The 19,735-nt window shown below is 35.9% G+C and overlaps 1 protein-coding gene across 2 annotated transcripts in view; it reads left to right on the top strand.

Moving 5' to 3' along the window:
• The first annotated feature begins 340 nt into the window (after window positions 1-340).
• Window positions 341-19,735, top strand: part of LOC105228303 (DEAD-box helicase Dbp80) — a 40,593-nt gene continuing 21,198 nt past the window's right edge. Inside the window, exons 1-6 of one of the 2 annotated variants that reach the window (XM_049454662.1) lie at window positions 554-614; window positions 10,830-11,017; window positions 11,079-11,270; window positions 16,861-16,992; window positions 17,632-17,689; window positions 17,755-17,950. In XM_049454662.1, coding sequence (XP_049310619.1) covers window positions 17,661-17,689; window positions 17,755-17,950 — 225 coding nt within the window. In that variant the 5' untranslated portion in view covers window positions 554-614; window positions 10,830-11,017; window positions 11,079-11,270; window positions 16,861-16,992; window positions 17,632-17,660. Of the gene's footprint in view, window positions 496-546; window positions 615-10,829; window positions 11,018-11,078; window positions 11,271-16,860; window positions 16,993-17,631; window positions 17,690-17,754; window positions 17,951-19,735 lie in introns of those variants that run through there. The other variant, XM_011208085.4, reaches the window with a different exon arrangement.

Raw genomic sequence — 19,735 nt, 5'->3', positions numbered from 1 at the left:
AGTTGAAGACCACAAAATATGCGCTACATCAGCTCAAACCTACCTACTCGACGCCTTTTCGCAAATGATTTAGCAACGGCAATGGCAATAGATTTGTTGCTTTGGTATAGTATCCTCCGAATTCGGGGTATAAACTGATGGTTATACACATATTTATGAGATTTTAGAAATGAAGTTAAAAAATTCACAAATTAAAGTATATATTATTCTTAATCTGAAGATCATCATCGGAAATATGTTTATGTAGTTAAGGGTTATAATGAAAATTACTTAACTGAATTGTAGTTTCGGGTAGTCGCGACTTTTTGATCAGTGTACAACCGTCACAATTCTATCGATATGACATGCAAGTCGATGAGGCCTGTAAGTATGAACACATCACTAAATGTTTAGGTGCCGTTAATGACAGAGTAATTTCGGGGAACAACAAGTTTCAGTGTTTTAACTATGTCGGATTGGGCTCAGAAAGCTGAGGATCAAGAAATATCTAGATTGGTATGACTCCCCCGTTTATTAAATATATATTAAAACATGTGTATGTTTTAGGTTAATTGTCTAGAAATAAAGAAGGAGGATGACAAAGACAAATTTGAAGAAAACGCTGACGTCCCCAGGTAAAACTTTAATTTACTTTATAGTTGATTTTTTAAGAGAAATATTGCATGAAATTTGCAAAAATTACACTCTTAAACTTGGTAAGACTTTTTTGGAATAAATAAAGAGTTGTGCCAGAAAAAATATATAATTGAGTTCTAATGTACAAAACTAACAAACTAACTCGATTATTGTAGGTATAGCGAATGCAACCTGAATTAGTGTTTTACGAAGTTTGTTCATCGAGAACACATTAGAACTTAAAAAATTTACTACTGAAATGCATCTGCCCGTTTGTTATATACGGGAACTAATCACTTTAAAGGCACAACCGTGCCTATAACTTTGTCGGTACAATCTAACAATTTGGTGTAAAAATGGGTATGGTCAAGGTAAATGATATATGTATACATTTATAGCCAATTCATTCTCCAGATAAAGAATACATCCATAAATAGTAACTTTAGGGCACAATTCCGATTTCTTTGGCGCCGCGATTTGAAGGTACCGTTGGAAAGAGGAAGTCCTCCTGATTAAAAAAACATATGGGGTTATAGGGTCCGCAAACGCTTAGTTTACGAGATATTCGACCTTAAAGTTCAAAAATTCGCAAAATTCGAACATTTAAAGAAGCTATTTCACCACGATAAACACACTTTATTTACATTTTTTTCTTCAAATTAATTAAATTACACTATAATCTTTTAAATAAATCCACATTATACACTTTTAGCAGGTTTTTATTTTAAAAATTACATTTTACACTCGTATTTGTTTACCAAAAATTACGACGAAATGGAGCGCTGCCATGTGATGATAAGGCAATTCGCAGAATTCCTCTTTTTCGCTAAAATTCCTCTATTCATGCATATGGATATTTTCTTTTTAAATTTATTAAGCAAATAAGTAATATTATATAATAATATTACGTAATAAAGTGTAAAGTATACAGTACAGTACGAAAACTCAAATTTTGTTTCAATATGAGTGCATGATAACCGAAAAATATTACCACTTTATATTACTTACAAGGCAATCGGCCGGCCGGTCCTCAACTACGCAGCACCGATATGGTCGCCTGGATGCAGTGGCACGAAGATGAGGAAACTACAGACCTGCCAGAACACAGCACTCCGGACTACGACGGGATGTCTCTTGATGTCTCCCATCGAACACCTCCATAGTGAGACGCGCATGCTTCCTGTAAAGGAGCATAATGAACTCCTCTCCAGGCAGTTCCTGTTGGGGTGTTTCCGTAGGAATCACCCTTGCAGCCATCTGCTTGGAGCGGAGCCGCCTCCTAGGAGCATCAAGAGGTCATTCCTCGACTACGTCGACGACATCGTACAGTGCGCCGACCGCACTTCGGACGCTACAGACTTCAGACAGGCACTGACCGCCATTCACAGTGGAGCCATTAACACCTTCACCGACTCCCTTCCCGTGAATGGCGTTCTTGGAGTCAAAACGCCACCTATTGCAGATGAAGAGCTCCAGTTGCCGCGAGAAACGCGAGTGACCCTACCGCAACTTCGTTCTGGGTACTGTAGCAGGTTAAACTCCTACTTATCCAGAATTGACCCCGACATATCCAATATATGTCCTGCGTGCAACGAGTCTCCGCATGACACTGGCCACCTCTTTGCATGCCCCACAAACCCAACCCATCTAACACCTTCCTCCCTTTGGTCCGACCCCGTCGAAACAGCGCGTTTCCTGGGCCTACCGTTAGATGACCTCGACGACAACACAGATAACCCTTACCATCCTAACGGGGATTAGCATATCCGTTAAAACAACAACAACAACAACAACACCACTTTATATTCAAAACTCATATTTTAAATATAATAATATATACGTATATCGTCGTCTAAAATACAAACCAATGTATCATCAAAAATAAATGGAAATCGCTGACATATATAATAACCAAATTTATCCAATTTATAACGAAAACTCAAATTTTGTTTCAATATGAGTGCATGATAACCAAAAATTATAACCACTTTATAACAAAAAGTCAATATATGTATTTTTTATTTTTAACGCAGAAAGGAGTACTACGCGAAAGTAGTTCAGTCACCCCGGGTATTCGCTCGGCCAGGGTTATTTTTTTAGAGCGCGGCCGAAGGCCGCCAACGCATAAAGGAGTACTACGCCAAAGTACATCAGTCACCCCGAGTACTCGCTCGGCCAGTGTTATTTTTTTTTGAAGGCGACAAAATAAAGTTGGCTTATGATTGAAAAATTTTCATTTTATTTATAAATTCCCGATACTTTGACCGGGTGTATATAAAATTTCTTATTTGTTTATTAAATTTAAAAAAGAAAATATCCATTTGCGTAGATAGAGGAATTTTCGCGAAAAAGAAATTTTAGCGAATTGACTTATCATATGGCAGCACTCCATTTGCTCGTAGTTTTTAGCACATAAATCATGTTCACTTCGAGTGTAAAATGTAATTTTTAACATAAAAATTTCTTAGGTAATAAACATACAAAACGTGTAATATGTGGATTTGTTTAAATGTTTATAGTTTAATTAAATTAATTTCAAGTGAAAAATTTGCGTAAAGTGTGTTGGAAGTGGTGAAATCGCTTGTTGAAGTGTTTTGGGAATTTTTGAACTTTAAAGTCGAATATCTCGTAAACAATTTTTTAATCAGGACGGTACCTTCAGATCGCGGCGCCAAAGAAATCGGAATTGTGCCCAACCAGGGATAGATTATTGAAAAAATAGTACTTTGCGGATAAAATTCAAATCAGTTCAAGTAACGTAAAACCGGCTGTTATGAGAATTGTATAGTGTATATGGTTATTTCAGTGGATTAGTAGAAAGTTTGGTATGTTGTTTCCTCTATACGGATATATTTTGTACATATGGACAAATTATTAGAGCTACATATATCAACTAAGCTAGCTGGAAACATATGTATCTCTTTATTTGCGTTATTTGAAATAAGGGACGCATAGGTGGCATATATTAAAAAGCTTTAGATTGCAGATGCGCAAATAAGTATAGCAGCAGGAACAGAGAAACTGATATTGAGTGAGGTCTGATCGTATTCTGCGAATGGGAAGAAGAGAGGCAGAAACCGTCAGGTGCTTTTGCTGTGCTGTGTCCTCGCAGAATCGGATCTTGCTTTGCCATATTTATAAAAATATAAAGTGTAGTTATTATTAAAGTAAGATAAAAGTGTAAAGTGATACAAACAAAATGGAATCATCTACGAACAAAGTCCCCGACATGTATATAAGTTAGTGATGAGCGATATTTCACTACCGGTGATTTTTTCACTGTGATTGAAAAATCGCAAATCGCAACTGCGATCACTTTTTATAAATAGCAGTTCGCTTCTATGAACTGCGATTGCGATCGCAGTTCGAAATTGTGATCGCAGTTCGAACCAGTGATTGCGATCGCAGTTCGAAACTGTGATCGCAGTTCGAAACTGTGATCGCAGTTCGAAACTGTGATCGCAGTTCGAACCTGTGATTTACGATAGCAGTTCGAACCTGTGAATTACGATCACAATAGCAAATAGCAGAAAAGTAACAACTTTCTTCAGGATATTGTATATATCGTATATGCTATTTTTCGTCATAGCGGTTTGAAGTTTTGAGTGTAACGTTCTTATAATTTTTAATAATGGCAGGAAATGTATCAAGGAAAAGAAGTGTAGTGTGATGTTTGAAGTGGTAGATGAAATATAATCAAAATGGAATATTTTAATTTGTTTTAATAAAATTTTTAATTTTACTTATTGTTAAAACCAAATTTGAAAGCTTTTTGTGATGAAAACAAGAATTGTAACTAATTAATTTCAGAAAAAATGATGGAATAAAAAAATTACGCGTTTTTAATATTTTCCCAAAGATTAGGAAACTCGCGTTAATTATTTGGTCTTGAAAATATTAAAAGCGGGTATACTAAACAAACAAATTATCAACCACACTAATGGTAATTCCTTCTAAGAAATGTGTGAAACCATCATACCAACATATAAATGAACTATGCAATACGCTCTAAGTGTCAGGTAGCCGAACCACTCCAACATTTGCGAAAATGTAGTGAAAAGAAAGGCGGAAAAACTTGACTCGAGTTACAGGAGCCAAAAGAGAATTTGCCGCCAATAACGACAAAATGTTTCCGTCGTTCCCATGACAGTCGGGTCTACGTAAGTGGAACAGACCCGGACTTTTATTCGGCCAAACAGTGTCAAATTGGCAGAATCTGCCGCTACAACAACAACAACGACGTTCGAACGTCTATTTAGTTGCGATCGCAATAGCAATATAAAATCACAGTGATTTAAAAATAGCAATCACTGAAATCACAGTGATTTAAAAATCGCAATATCGCTCATCTCTAATATAAATCTTATTTATGATATGAAAGTACAGTGAACAAATAAAGTTTACATACACCTATTTCTATTAAATTACGACACGTTTATTTGCTATAAAATGAATAAATTTAAAGTTATTTTTCTATTAATTTCAAAAGATGTATATTTAACATTAAATATAGCATATCATATTTTAATAAGATAACTGACAAATTGAGAATATTTCACAGGTTCGTTGTGTTAAAATCTTCAGATACATGTGTTTATTAATTTTTTTTTTAGCATATCATATTTAATGTTAATGTTTACAAAAATAAAAAAAAAATTAAAATGCGCCTAATTCATATCAAAAAAGTTTACATACACCAATGAATATTTATATAAATCAAAAGTAATTACAATAGTTTTAGCGGTTTTTGGCGCATAGTCACCATTCGAGTTTTGGTATTATTTCCGGATATTTTACCCACTAAGTCGATGATCCAGGGTTTTAGCCTTATTTTGTTGAAATTCGATGTTTTCGAATAACGTACTGGAAACGTAACGTAACGTACAACATGCTTTGGGTCGTTATCCTGTTGTAAATAGAAGTGGCTGCTATTAACAGCCGATTTAAGCACACTTAAAATTTAAATGTTGTTGTTAAAATGTTCAGATACATGTGCTTATCCATTTTTGAAATGTACTCAAAAAAAAAATAAACCCCCAAACAGTAGGGAATGTGTTTTTTAGTGCTGATTTTCATAGACGAATCGTACGTCGTAAGCCATACATATGTAAGTAAGGTTAATAAAAAGAGAAGGTCGGCGTTTGCTAAACAATATTTAGACAAACCGTATTGGTTTTGGGAAAACATTGTGTTCACCGGCGAATCAAAATTTAATATATTTGGTTCGAATAGATCACGAAAAGTGTCGAGAAAGATAAATGAAGAGTCGTAAGGAAAACATGTATTGCCAACGGTAAAGCACTGTGGGGGTAATGTTATGGTTGCATCTGGAGTTGGACATTTGGACTTGATTAATAAAAAAAAAATTAATAAACACATGTATCTGAAGATTTTAACACAACGAACCTGTGAAATATTCTAATTCTCAATTTGTCACTGATCTTATTAAAATCATACTTTAGTTTTATGCCAAACATAAAGTCAATGATTTTACCGTGGCCCCAGTATACCCAATATAGTGAGTTTGTACTTTTATTATAAATTATTATAAATAATGTCTAATGCTGGGATCCTGTTCTGTATCTTGATTCGAAAATGAATTTTCTCGAATTCGACTTTTTTGTATTGGGTAACTCTATTTTCGCATTTTCAATCCTCATGTAATTCGAACTTTATTGTCAAATTTGTTGGAGTTTCGCATAAAATATTCGTTTGCTTATGAGTTGTAGAGTAAAAACGTTTTAAAATATGTAAGTATATGTAAGTATATTGTAAGTATTGTCACATCCAAACTTGACCGAAGGCTATGTAAAATGTGCAGACGCTAAGCAAACTAATAAACATTTATGGGGTGGTGGACTGAAAACTTAAATGAAGATTGACCACACATACGGGACATACCTTCATGGAAAAAGGCGTGAACAAAATTATTTTGCTATTATACCTGCGCTTTGATTTCTATTCATGTTTGCATTTAAGGTTTGGGCGGATTACAAAATCCACATTAAGGCTAAAGCGCGTAAAAATACACTGCATATGTCGGGGAGAGGTGGTGGTCCTGCAAAAGTTCATTCCTTCAATTCAGTCGAATTAAGGGAGTTTGACTTATTGCAGTTAAACCAAGCGGTAGATGGGATAGTAGATGCTCAAAAGTTCGGTGCGGGATCAAGTGAAGTCACACAAAGCTATCAATGTGAAACAACGGATCTAAGCACTCAGAACGACATAAATGATTTGCAGATTTTTGAAAAACTTCCACTTTTAACACCATCTTCTCGCCCCCAAACGTCACCCAAATGTAGCACTGTGCGGTCACGTACCGGAAATAAAAACAATCTGAAAATGCAAGACGCTGGATAAACCAAGTTTCACAGTGATTGTACTAAGATTAAAAAAAAAACATGAATTACAATTTAAAATCGTAGTAGATCGTAGAAACTTGTTGAACAAATGAAAGAAAAAATAGAACTAGAAAGACAAAATCTAAAGTTTACAATGCTAAATCATGAGTAAAAAACCAAAAGCGACAGGGAGAGGAACAATATAAGAATTGCAAAACTTAAAATCAAGGAACAAATGTTAAATGTTAATACCAGTTAATTAAGCGTCTGGCCATATGAATGATTCCCTTCCAATCCCACCAAATACACAGCAAAACTTTTCTGGCCGTTAATCCCGGCTTGGCCACTGTTTGGCCTTCGTTTTCGCTTGATATTGTTGTATGTGATCAATTTTTCGTCGCCAGTCAACATCCGCTTCAAAAATGGGTCGAGTTCGTTCCGTTTTGCGTCAAATCATGCGGTACCCAAACATCAAGCTTTTTTGTGTATCCATTCTTTTGCAGATGGTTTAAAATGGTTTGGTGACTAATTCCCATATTCTGGGCGATGTCAGGAGATGCCACATGCCGATCTAACTCAATGTTTTCCATAATTTGATCGGTATTCGTCGTCACAGGTCTTCCGCCGGCTGGCTTATCCATAGTGTTGCCCGCTCTGAATCATCGAAACTATTCCTCCGCAGTTCTAAGTGATAGAGTACCATCCCCCAAAACACCATTATCCTCTCGGAACATTTCTCTAGCGGATTTGCCTTTAACGAAGGACAACTTTAAAATAGCGCGAAACTCGCCGTTAGTGAACTCCATGTTCACACGTCTATAACTGTTGAACGCAATATCCAAACTAATCATCCATAGCGTCGTTTTGTAGTTTATGTCAAGACCTTTCGAAGATGTTGTTGTTGTTATTAACGGTTAGCTAATCCCCGTTAGGATGGTAAGGGTTGTTTGTGTTGTCGAGGTCATCTAACGGTAGGCCCAGGAAACGTGCTGTTTCGACGGGGTCGGACCAAAGGGAGGAAGGTGTTAGATGGGTATGGTTTGTGGGGCATGCAAAGAGGTGGCCAGTGTCATGCGGGGACTCGTTGCCTGCAGGACATACATTGGGTATGTCGGGGTCGATTCTGGATAAGTAGGAGTTTAACCTGCTACAGTATCCAGAACAAAGTTGCGCTAGGGTCACTCGCGTTTCTCGCGGCAACTGGAGCTCTTCGTCTGCAATAGGTGGTGGTTTGACTCCAAGAACGCCATTCACGGGAAGGGAGTCGGTGAAGGTGTTGATGGCTCCACTGTGAATGGCGGTCAGTGCCTGTCGAAAGTTTGTTGCGTCCGAAGTCGGGTCGGCGCACTGTTTAATGTCATCGACATAGTCGAGGAATGACCTCTTGATACTCCTGGGAGGCGGTTCTGCTCCAAGCAGGTGGCTGCAAGGGTGATTCCTACGGAAGCAACCCAGCAGGAACTGTCTGGAGAGGAGTAGGTTATGCTCCTTTACCGGTAGCATACGCGTCTCACTATGGAGGTGTTCAATGGGAGACATCAAGAGGCATCCCGTCGTGGTCCAGAGTGCTGTATTTTGACAGGTCTGCAGCTTCCTCATCTGCGTACCACTGCATCCCGGCGACCATATTGGTGCTGCATGGTTGAGGACCGGAAGGCCGATTGCCTTGTATGTTGCCAGCAGCGTTTCTTTGTCTTTTCCCCATGTGCTGCCGGCTAGCGACTTGAGGATTTTGTTGCGGCTCTGTCCTTTGGCGATAATCGCGGTCGTAGGGGGAGAGAAGGAGCACAGACTATCAATGGTTACGCCTAAAATCTTAGGGTTATTGACAGTCGGAATTTTGACGCCATCGACTGCAATATTAAGTTCAAGTCTGTACTCCTTCGTCCAGTTTGTGAATAGGGTCGCTGTGGATTTGGTGGGTGAAAGTTGGAGGTTTCGTGCGGTGAGGAAGCGAGAAAGGTCGGAGAGGTAGCTGTTTACTTTCGAACACATGCCATCGATTCCATTGCCCGTCGTCAATATCGTGCAGTCATCTGCGTACGAGGTTATGGAAACCCCCTCTGGTGGTTGGGGAAGTTTCGAGATATAGAAATTAAACAGTAGCGGGGAGAGGACACCACCCTGCGGAACCCCCTGTTTAATTCTTCTTAGTTTGGATGTTTCACCTCGAAATAGTACGGATGACTGACAATTCCCACGACAGTCGGTTCTACGCACCGGAATTAACTCGGATTTTATCCGACCAAGGGCTGTTATTTCGGCGATCTAATGGTGCGTAGAACCGGCTGTCGTGGGAATTGCTTTGTAGCGCTTTATACATAGCCGTGAAATTCAAAAGACGAAAAGGCGGAAAGGAGATATTTGACAACCTAATATAAAAATATAAGTACAAGCAGTTTGAATAAAATCACCGACCAATTATCCATGAAGATTTATCTCCATTTTTGTAGTTGAATAGCTTGTATAGTCGTTCGTTTGAAAGACTCCATACCTGGGCATCATGCGCTGCTCCACCATAAACTCCATTTACAGCTCTTATAAACATGTTATGGTCAAAATCCACTTATAAAGAATAATAAATAAGTCGAAATAAAACGTCGTACTGTAAACTTACCACCATAGCATTGACGCTATGCTTTAGCTTCCGATTAAAGAAGAGATGTTGATCTTTTACTGGTTTAACCATCTGGATGCGAGTTCCATCAACAGCACTTTTTATTCCTGGTAATCCAAATTTTGAATAAAAATAATTATTAGCTTCATGCTTTTCTTGTGAGTTCATTTCAAATTTTATGTGCTTCGGTCACATTTTTTCAATTTCTACAATGCACTTAGATTTAGTGGACTGTGCTAACCCTGCAAACCGGTCTTGCCCTATTTGATGTTGATAGCCCCCTTGCCCAAGGAATTTGAAAGTAGCAGCAAGTTTTATAGCTGGATCTACTGCCCGTTTATTAAGACATAATCAAAGGCTTCCTTAGAAAGTCTAAAGTTTTGTATGAAACTATAATCCCTAATGCAAAAACAGTTTATAACCGAACATAATCCATACATACATATGTTATAACAAATTACATACCTTTTTTGCAATAATTCCATAATATTAAATTCATTTCTTAAATATGTTCTCGTAATCCTTTTCTCAATAATTTCCACGTCCTCCTTCCACAATGCAATAGAATCCATATTTTTGAAATAAATTTAAACTTATTTAATTTTATTTTGACATTTAGCATTCGAAAATTCTAACACAGGGTGGTACAACTTCCCCATATTTATAAGCTTAATTCGATTTTTTCTTTACAAAATGCTAAAACACATTCGCGTCGAATATTAAATTCGAATAGAATTATCTTTCGAATCGAGATACAGAATAGGGCCCCTGGTATTACTAGCGAAGTGAATGAAATTTTAGGCGAATTTCGGATGACGAGTAGCGAGCGCATATCAAATTCGACATGAAGTGGCGAAAGAACTAGCAAAAATTAATATTTGCGAATTTATGAAATTCGTTTCGCTTCAACTGTCAAAATTTGGCAAACCTTTATTTGATTCGCGAGTGAAACCTAAAAAGGAAAAAACAGTATAAGGCTGGTATTTACACCAGCGAAGCGAATGAAATTATAGGCGAATTTCGAATTGCGAGCAAGGAGCGCATAGTAAATTCGCCACAAAGTGGCGAAAGAACCTGCGAAAATGAATATTTGGCATTGCCACTTCCGAATTTATAAAATTCGTTTCGCCTCAACTGTCAAAGTTTGGCGAACGTTTATTTGATTCGAGAGTGTAATTAAGAATGGAGAAAACGTTAGTAAAATTTTAAAAATTTATTTATTGTATTTAATTTATTACAAATTTAATTATTTTTAGAATAAAACGAACTACTCAGAAGCAATTTGAGGTAATGGTGAAGTTAATGGAAATAAATCCTGAGTTAGCCAGAGGAATGGCGCCGTTTGGCTCCACAAAAAAAAAATAGGATGGAGTTGTGGGGAGGTATTGCGGTTGAGTTAAACAATATCGGCCCTCCAAATCGTAGTGGCAGCGAATGGAATATGGTAAGAATAAACAATTTTGATTGAATATATGTATGTACATATCTCTATTAATTTGTCATAGGTTTGGTTGTACTACAAATTGAAATTAAAATGAAAAATTTCAGAAAATCGGAAAGAGATTACAGCCACAGGTGGAGGACCTTACACCCAACTCAGCTTAACGTCTTTGGAGCAGGCCGTGGACGAGTTGGAACGCGAAAATTTGCGTATGAAGGCTTTGGAGAAACAAGCAGAAACGCAAGAAAGCCACAAGGTATAATGAAAAATATTTATTCGGTGTGCAATGAAATTTCAAGATATAAAAGAAAAATTCACGAATTAAAAAAAGAAAAATTGGCGCTATATAAAAAAATGAAAATATTGAAAAAAATAGGCGACTTAAAGAAAAAATTTAAATAAAATTAATGGAATTGGAATTAAAAAAACTTAAATCATAATAAAAAAACGCATTTCTTGCAATTCAAAATTAATTTTACTTATTTTATTGTATGTTACATATACATACATATATTTTAGCGATACAACTACACTATGACAATGCATTCGCAATTTGTCTTCGGCGATGATCTGCTGCTGTTCCACTGAAGTTTCCTTCAACTGGTTCCAGTGGTACTGCTACATCAACAAAAGTTTCTTCTTCAGGATCATTTACATACATACATACACTGTGATGTTTGCAAATATTGTGTAAAGCACAACATACATTTACAATCACAGTTGCTTTACTAGGAGGATATCGTAGTTTACGTTGACCTAGTATACAACGAAAACGGCAGTTCAGCATTCTAATTGTCCTTTCAACTACGTTCCTTGCCTTTGCATGTTTTTTACTAAAATTTGATTTCGGAAAGGCGTCCATGGATACTCGTGTAGTGGATGACCAGAATCACCTAAAACATATTTAATTTTAGTATTTATGTATGTACATACACATATAAATTGTAGTTACATAAGTAAACCGTATTATGATCTTCTCTTTGGTATGTTTGCTCCAGATATGTTTTTAATGAGCTATTCAGGGGTGTTGTGGAATTCAAGAATTGCAAACCAATTCTGATTATCAATGGTGTCACAGAATCTGATTGGATTTTCGTCTTTTCGAACATACGCAAAACTAATATTCGAACCAGCTGTTTACTAATGTGACAAAGCTTGCAAATGTATACATTTGGAAGCAATCCTATTAAAGTTTTTAATGAGTTCCGAATTAAAGAAAGATTTTAAGAGATGATATTTATCGAATGAATAAAGAGGCATTTGGGTGCTAAGTTACGTTTATTACGTTTTGTAAATCTTCTTTAAGGAGGGAGCCTGCTTTAGAAGCTTCAAAAAATTGTTCAAAAAACAATTCAGCTCTTTAAAAAATATATAAGAATATGTCCGTAAAGTTATAGATGGGAATTCAAAATATTCTCGAAGCTAGAAGGGAAATAGCAGCCGAGCGTCTGGCAGATACAAATATGAGCGCTTGGGCAGAAATCGAAAACTTTGACTCGGTTTTTTATTTTAACGATTTTTTTTTAATTGGCGGGCAGGATATACTAAACGTATGGAATTGTGGCAGAGTTTATTATCTTCGGCATTAAATTATCTTCTATTTAAACTTAAACAAACTAAGAAAAGTTAAGTTTGAACATATGTTTAAACAACATAAAGTAACTTTTTTTTTTTGGTGATAACTTAAACCCTAGAAATTTCGCTTTAATCAATTATTTCTTTCCCTCCCAAAAAAAAACATCAAAAAAAAAAATCGATTTTTTAAGCCTCTAAAGCAGGCTCCCTCCTTAAATATCCGCATTTTTTTCCAAAACTTAATAATTAAGACATTTCGTTTCATTTTATTCTTATGTTTTCTCCTATAGAAATAAAGATAAATCAATTCGTAACAATAAAATAACTTAATTTCTTAACTTACATTTCAAATCTGTGTGCGCCTATCTTCTTGCTTTGTTTCTGACAGCAAAACCGATAAAATTGGTTTCCGTGACACCCAAAACCGATACAAATTCTGTTTCGAATATCAAACCAATAATGTCTGAATTCATGACACTTACTGCTTTTTTTGATCGGTTTCAATTCTGATTCCGACAACTATCAGATTCCACAACACCGATGATTATTCCACACAAATGAGTTGTGGCTAGATCCTCCATATCTTGATATCTTGCATCAACACCCCGTATTACCATATCCTGATCGCACGCCTGATAAAGACTTATTTTTTAAGGCGAAATAATAATACGTAATAATTTATTTATTTAGTTGCTACTTAAAATCCTTCGATCAGGCCCGGGATTATCTATTTATAAACTAATTTTTTTTTGTCCGATTGCTTTTAGATGAATCTCCAAGGACTTATGCTAGTCACCGCAAGTACCTTTTTTGGAACAGGGTCAATACAAACAACTATAACTTTGGAAATTAATTTTTTTTTTAAATTTTCGTGACTTCAAGTCAACACATTCTACAATAATGCCATATTACTACTTTTGTAAAATAACATGATTTAGTAGCAAAAAATACTGAAAACTCTCATTTTTTCGTGCCTCTGACTACCCCAAACCCCTTAAGAGCTTCAGCACAAACATATGTATGGATAAATGCTGACCAAACACTACTAGAGCCAATTGATTACACTTTATTAGGCTATAAAAAAAGATATGATAAATTGTACCCACGGCAATTGACGAAACCACCATTGCCCGAATTGTTGATTCAGCCTTGGAAATGCACATAAAATGTCAAACACAGGCTTGTTCTTGCAAAAAATCATAACTTAGCTGTATTTTGTTATGCAAATGCATTAATAATGACTGTCAAAACAAAAAAGAAAGCTAACTCACTTTTTTTTTAATTTATGTAAAAATTTGATTTTTCGTAATAAATTTTTTTTCCAACAATTCTTTTATTTTTTTTTTTGTTTTTTTTTTTTATTCCAATTGAGTAGATATAAGTATCTTCAATCATAAAAACAACTGGTATTTTCAATAAAACAACAATTAAATTTGCTGATAGCTCTCTTGAGCCAAAAACCTGAGGACGCAACACAATTTTAACATTAGCGATATTGCCAACGATAGGCATATCGATCATTTTTCTTTTATGCTGTCTAACACATACATAAATGCATCCTTGCTTAATCGAAAGTTTTCCTTAAATTTATATGTGTGTATGCACTTTTATAGCAATATATACTTACAATACAGAAAAAAGTTCCATGGGATTGTAGTGATCCCTGATGAACCGTCGCTGCCCAAGTAATTTGTTTGTTGTCCTTTCAATATAAACATCTTCAAAATATAAATTCACGTTGTTAAACATTTTACTGATTTTTTTTAAATAACACCATATAATTTGAAAACAAACAATATTCAGTTTAAAGGCGTTAAAAATGCCAATTTCGGATGAATTCGTGGGACTTTTCTCAATTATTTTAGTATGGCAACAAAAAAGTTAAGCTAATGTGTTCATTCGCAGTCATAATATGAATATATCGAATTTTCGCCAAAACGTTCGACTCGCCAAATGCTTTCGCTTCATCAGTAACAATACCAGCATAAATGAAATTTAACTAAAATATTTCGATTAGCATTGTTAAACTGTAACAAATTTTATGGCTATTGATGTGTAGATTCCCACAACACTTTTCTCGGGCATGAAGCAAAAGGTCATAGAATAAATGACGAGAAGAAGTGCTGTGGGAATCTACACATCAATAATAAAATACCATATAACTACATATTATATATTACAGTGAAACCTCTACTTGCGGATACCTCCAATGCGCGTACCCCCCTCTTAACCGGACAAAAGGAACCAAGTTTTACTTTGCGTTTTCAGAACAAATTCCACTATAACAACCGGACCCCCTCGTGACCGGACGTGGACACTTTTTTTACTACTCTTTATTTTCATTACCTCTCGAAAGCGGACGCGGACCTCTCGACAAGGGACAAGAAACTTCGTTTACTGAACGAAAGTGTAAAGAAAACAGTAAAAACCTCTGATGGGTGGACGCGAAACTCTTCTTTTAGGACAACGAAGACCAATAATTGAAGTAAATGTAGATTACTAACCGAACAGCCGAAATCTATGTATATACGAGTAATATGAGTACATACTCGTACACACACCATATGTTAAACTGTGAGGACAAGCATAAACATGTTAAGATGTAACGGGATCTATATGTAACAATTTGTAGCTATTAACATGAAAAAAATAAAAATTAAGATTCATTTGATTTGTCTTTGCAAAACTTTCGTGCACTCGGAAAAAGGTTAGTGCTTTATAAAAGTACAATTTTTTTTACTTTTATTTGTTTGCTTTTAAAGATTCGATATTGGAAAATCCCAGGCTGCCACTATTGTGAAAAAAAGGAAGAAATCAAAAGGATATGGTTGAGTGGTGATAACATAAATAAAAAAAATCTTCTTAAATAGTGATGGTTCAAAAATAGACAATTTGTGTTTTGAGTGGTTTGTCAAAGCCAGAAATCAAAATATACCAGTGTTGGGCCCTATTATAAAGGAAAAAGCTAAACAAATTGCGGGTCAATTAGCAGTTCAAACTTTTTCGGCATCAAATGGATGGCTGGAAAAATGGCGGAAACGACATAATGTGACTTTCATACCAGAAGATATATTTAACGCAGATAAAACTGGAGGGCAGCATGCCCTTGCGTGTTTAAAAAATGCGATATAAAAAGTCTGCCAGTTGAATGGAAGTCAAATCCCAAAGCTTGAATGTCTCGTAAAATTACTACTAAGGTTTGATAAAAAAATGGGCTCTCAGATGAGAAAAGTTTTACTATTTTTGGACAATGCCACAACTCAATGAACAAACTTTCAAAAACATTTGACATTTTGAAGGCTATTTATTTTATTAAGACTGCATGGGACAACGTAACGATGGAAACAATGAAAAACTGTTTTTCAAAAGCTGGTTTCCAAAAAAGTTTGAACGAAATTTCTGACTTCGATGCAGAGGGCGATATTCCCAAATCGACGTTATCGGCTTTGATAAAGCTTTTAAATGAAAATGGGCAAGGACAGCATTCCGATGATTTTGTGTTAACCGACGAAATTGTTACTACAGAAGATGATAATATTGACATTGTTATTGACGAAACGGTTACTGACGAATTATCTGACAGAGAAACTGAAGACCTAAATGAAGTATGCGCTTAGAATGCGGGTCAAATAAAATCATACACTGAAGCACTAAAACAACTTCGTCGCATTAAAAAATTCATTAGTGACGACGTTACTGGATTTCAGTACGCCAAAAATTTGGAGTCATCTTGAAAACTGTTTTATAAAACAGAAACAAGGAAAGTGGCGACAAACTACGGTAAAGGAATTTTTAAAAGTCCAAACGTAAATAAATAAGTTCCAATTCGCAATAAAAATGAAATATATGTATAAATTAAATTACCAAGAAATCTAATTTATTTAAAAAGTAGTGTGTGTATAAATTTTAGTAAAATTTTTATTCGCCCACTCCTATAAGGGCCCCCCCATAAGCGGACAAAAATTGTGGAACCGTCAGTGTCTGCTTGTGGGAGGTTTCACTGTATTATTGATACCAAATATACACTCACAGTTTCTTCGAAGAATGAATATATGAATGGTTTTTAATATGAAGTTTTGCCGTTCTCTCATTCAATTCAACGCAAAAATTTTGTAGTATAATTATCAGCAATCAAGTATCTAGTTATCAAGTATCTGCAGAAAAACAACTGTCGCAATATTGGTGAAGTTATTTGCTTGCTCGAACATATCATTTCCATTTCGCATATTGAGAGAGTTCCAAATATTTATTTTACAAGTTTTTCTTTATAGTGCTGCTGAAACAAGTTTGCTTCTCAAGATAATTCGAAAAGGACTTGTTGAATCTAATTTGGATTTAGAAGTACAACGCAAGGACCCCAAATCTCCACTGCATTCCGTAAAAACATTTGAAGCGTTGCATCTGTAAGTTATTGTTGTATTTGTTGTCTCTCTGACAACTTTTTTATATAAAAAAGGAACAATTACTGATTCACAAATTCTTAAAAAAAAACTTAATATAGATCTTTTTAAAATAATTTTAAAGTTTAAAAGTCTTAAGTTGAATACTCATAATTATATACATATTTGATAAAGAAGTGGTAATATTCATGTAAGATTTAATTTAAATTGGAAACTGATAACACAGTACAACAGCTAATCTGGGCGGTGAGGAATTCCAAGTCAGGGTGATGGTACTAGGTCAGTATAGTAAAACCCTCAAAGGTATAAGGCTCGTATGTGTCAGTTTTTTTATGACCTTTTAAATTTTTTCCTTATCTTGATGTTTTTTCGCTTAGTTGTAACATTTTGGCAAAAACGTAGTTTAACATAACTCGCGAACCACCTGTCCGTCACCCTGACTTGGAATTTTTCACCCCCCAGACAATAATCCCAAAAATGTTCCACAGTGTAATGTAATGCAATTTGGTCTTTTACAATTAGAGTTCAAATTTAATTTATAACAATTTTCAACAGAAGATGATAATATTTTTATGTTTTTTTATGTTTATATTATTAATATAAATATGACAGTTTGATTTAAAATACAATAATCTGTTATAGATTTGAAACACGACATTAACAAAATTACGATGTTTTGGAATTTTTTTAAAACATCAAGGTGTGTTTTATATGAATTTTTCATTAATTGTTTAATACATACATATATATTGTTCTTATTTTTAGAAAGCCCGAGCTGTTAAAAGGTATATACGCTATGGGGTTTAATGCACCTTCCAAAATTCAAGAAACAGCACTTCCAACATTACTTGCGGACCCTCCCCAAAATATGATAGCCCAAAGCCAGTCTGGAACCGGTAAAACAGCCGCATTTGTTTTAGCAATGTTGAGTCGGGTTGATATCAAATTGGATTTCCCACAGGTATTTATATAACTTTAAAAACAAAGTAACACAAACTTTGTACTGCTAGGTATAAACGTTCGGGCTGTTTGTATTTTAAATTTTTGCTAACATAAGTAAGTTATTTCACCTTATCTGGACGTAAAAACTAAATTAACAAAAAAGGCAAACTCATTTTGAAAAATGTATGTTCAGAGCATTTCATTCTAAAATAAATTAAAAAAGTTCAAGGTTGTTCAGTACCCAATCAAAGCGAGCTTTCATAAAAGACAGTTTGACTTCCCGATCTGTATGTTAATATTAGGAAACATTTTCTAATTTTTGCTTTTGCACACACGGTTTTATTGAATATTTTATATGTTTGCTTTATTTTGGCCAGCAGTAATTGTAAGAATATATGTTCGTGTTATTTAAATTGTTCGATCGGAAGGGCCAGGGTAAGAGTATTTTCGACAAAGCTGGACTTTAGTGAGAGATTTCTCCTATGGATATGTTTGAGAATGATATCTTAAGATCATAATATGTAGTACAATTCCACCAATACATGAGTGCGCTACCCGCCTTTATGGCAAGACACAATCTACTCGTACCCTCTAACTTGCGCACTGCGCAGTCGACTTAAGTGACGGGAACTTCATGCCTGCTCCAATTGGTAAGAGGAGTATGTCTCTCTCTCTTAATTCGTTGAACTATGTCAATGTCGTCGTATGTCTCATACTGCTCATCGTTCCATCGAATGCGATATTCGCCGTGGCCAACGCGCAAAGGACCATAAATCTTTCGCAGAACCTTTCTCTCGAAAATTCGTAACGTCTTGTTTAATGACAAGAGATATTTCGTCTTGCCTTCGTTCACCACCAGAACCATTTGATTCGCTGTATTATCAGTTTACACAGCAGTATTCGTTTTGCGGGGATAATAAATTCAGACATAGCAGCTTAGAGGCAGCTCCTTTTCGTTCTGTCGAAAGCAGCTTTGAAATCGACGTAGAGGTGGTGCCGATTCTCTTTTCATGGGCACATTGTGGGACATCCCGTTTTGTGGATTGGGCAGAACAAACTTAAATTCCAATCGTTGGGCATGCTTTCGTCCGATCATATTCTAAACAGAAGCTGATGCATGCTCTTTATCAGTTCTTCGCCGCCGTGTTTGAATAGCTCGGCCGGAAATCCATCGGCCCCCGCCGCTTTATTGTTCTTTAGACTGTTAATTGCATTTCGAACTTCTTCATTGGCGTTATACTTTCACTGCCATTCAGCAGGCTGCTGAAATGTTCCCTTCATAATTTTAGTATGCTCTGGGCATCCGTCACTATATCACCTCTGGGGGTTCAACAAGAACCCCCTCCGGTCTTCAAACCTTCTGTTAGTCGCCGCATCTTTTCGTAGAGTTTTCAAGCAAACTCTTCATGCTCACGCATTTCGGCCTCTTTCTTTTTCTGTCTGCCAATGCGTCTCGCTTCTCTCTTCAACTCTCGGTATCTATCCCATCCCGCACGTGTTGTGGTCGATTGTAGCGAGGTAGACAGTCTGTTTTCTCTCCACTGCGACACGGCACTCCTCATCGTACCAACTGTTCTTTTACATTTTCCGAAAACCAATGGTTTCGTTAGGAGCTTGAAATGCCACAGTTCCCTTATACCGAGTTGTTGACGAGTGCTCACAGAGCAGGAGTGCTCTTTCGTCGGGGCGTGGGCGCATATCAGCGATATGTAAAATGATGCGGATTTACTGGAGTGAATGATAGTACTCGACGACGGGGTCTCTCTCCCAACCCCACATTGCGCTCCTTTATATGGCTACTGTA

This window comes from Bactrocera dorsalis, chromosome 4 (genome assembly GCF_023373825.1).
Source record: "Bactrocera dorsalis isolate Fly_Bdor chromosome 4, ASM2337382v1, whole genome shotgun sequence".
In the NCBI taxonomy this organism is placed as follows: domain Eukaryota; kingdom Metazoa; phylum Arthropoda; class Insecta; order Diptera; family Tephritidae; genus Bactrocera; species Bactrocera dorsalis.
Note: the sequence above shows the minus strand (reverse complement) of the source record. Positions and strands in the feature narration are given on the sequence as shown.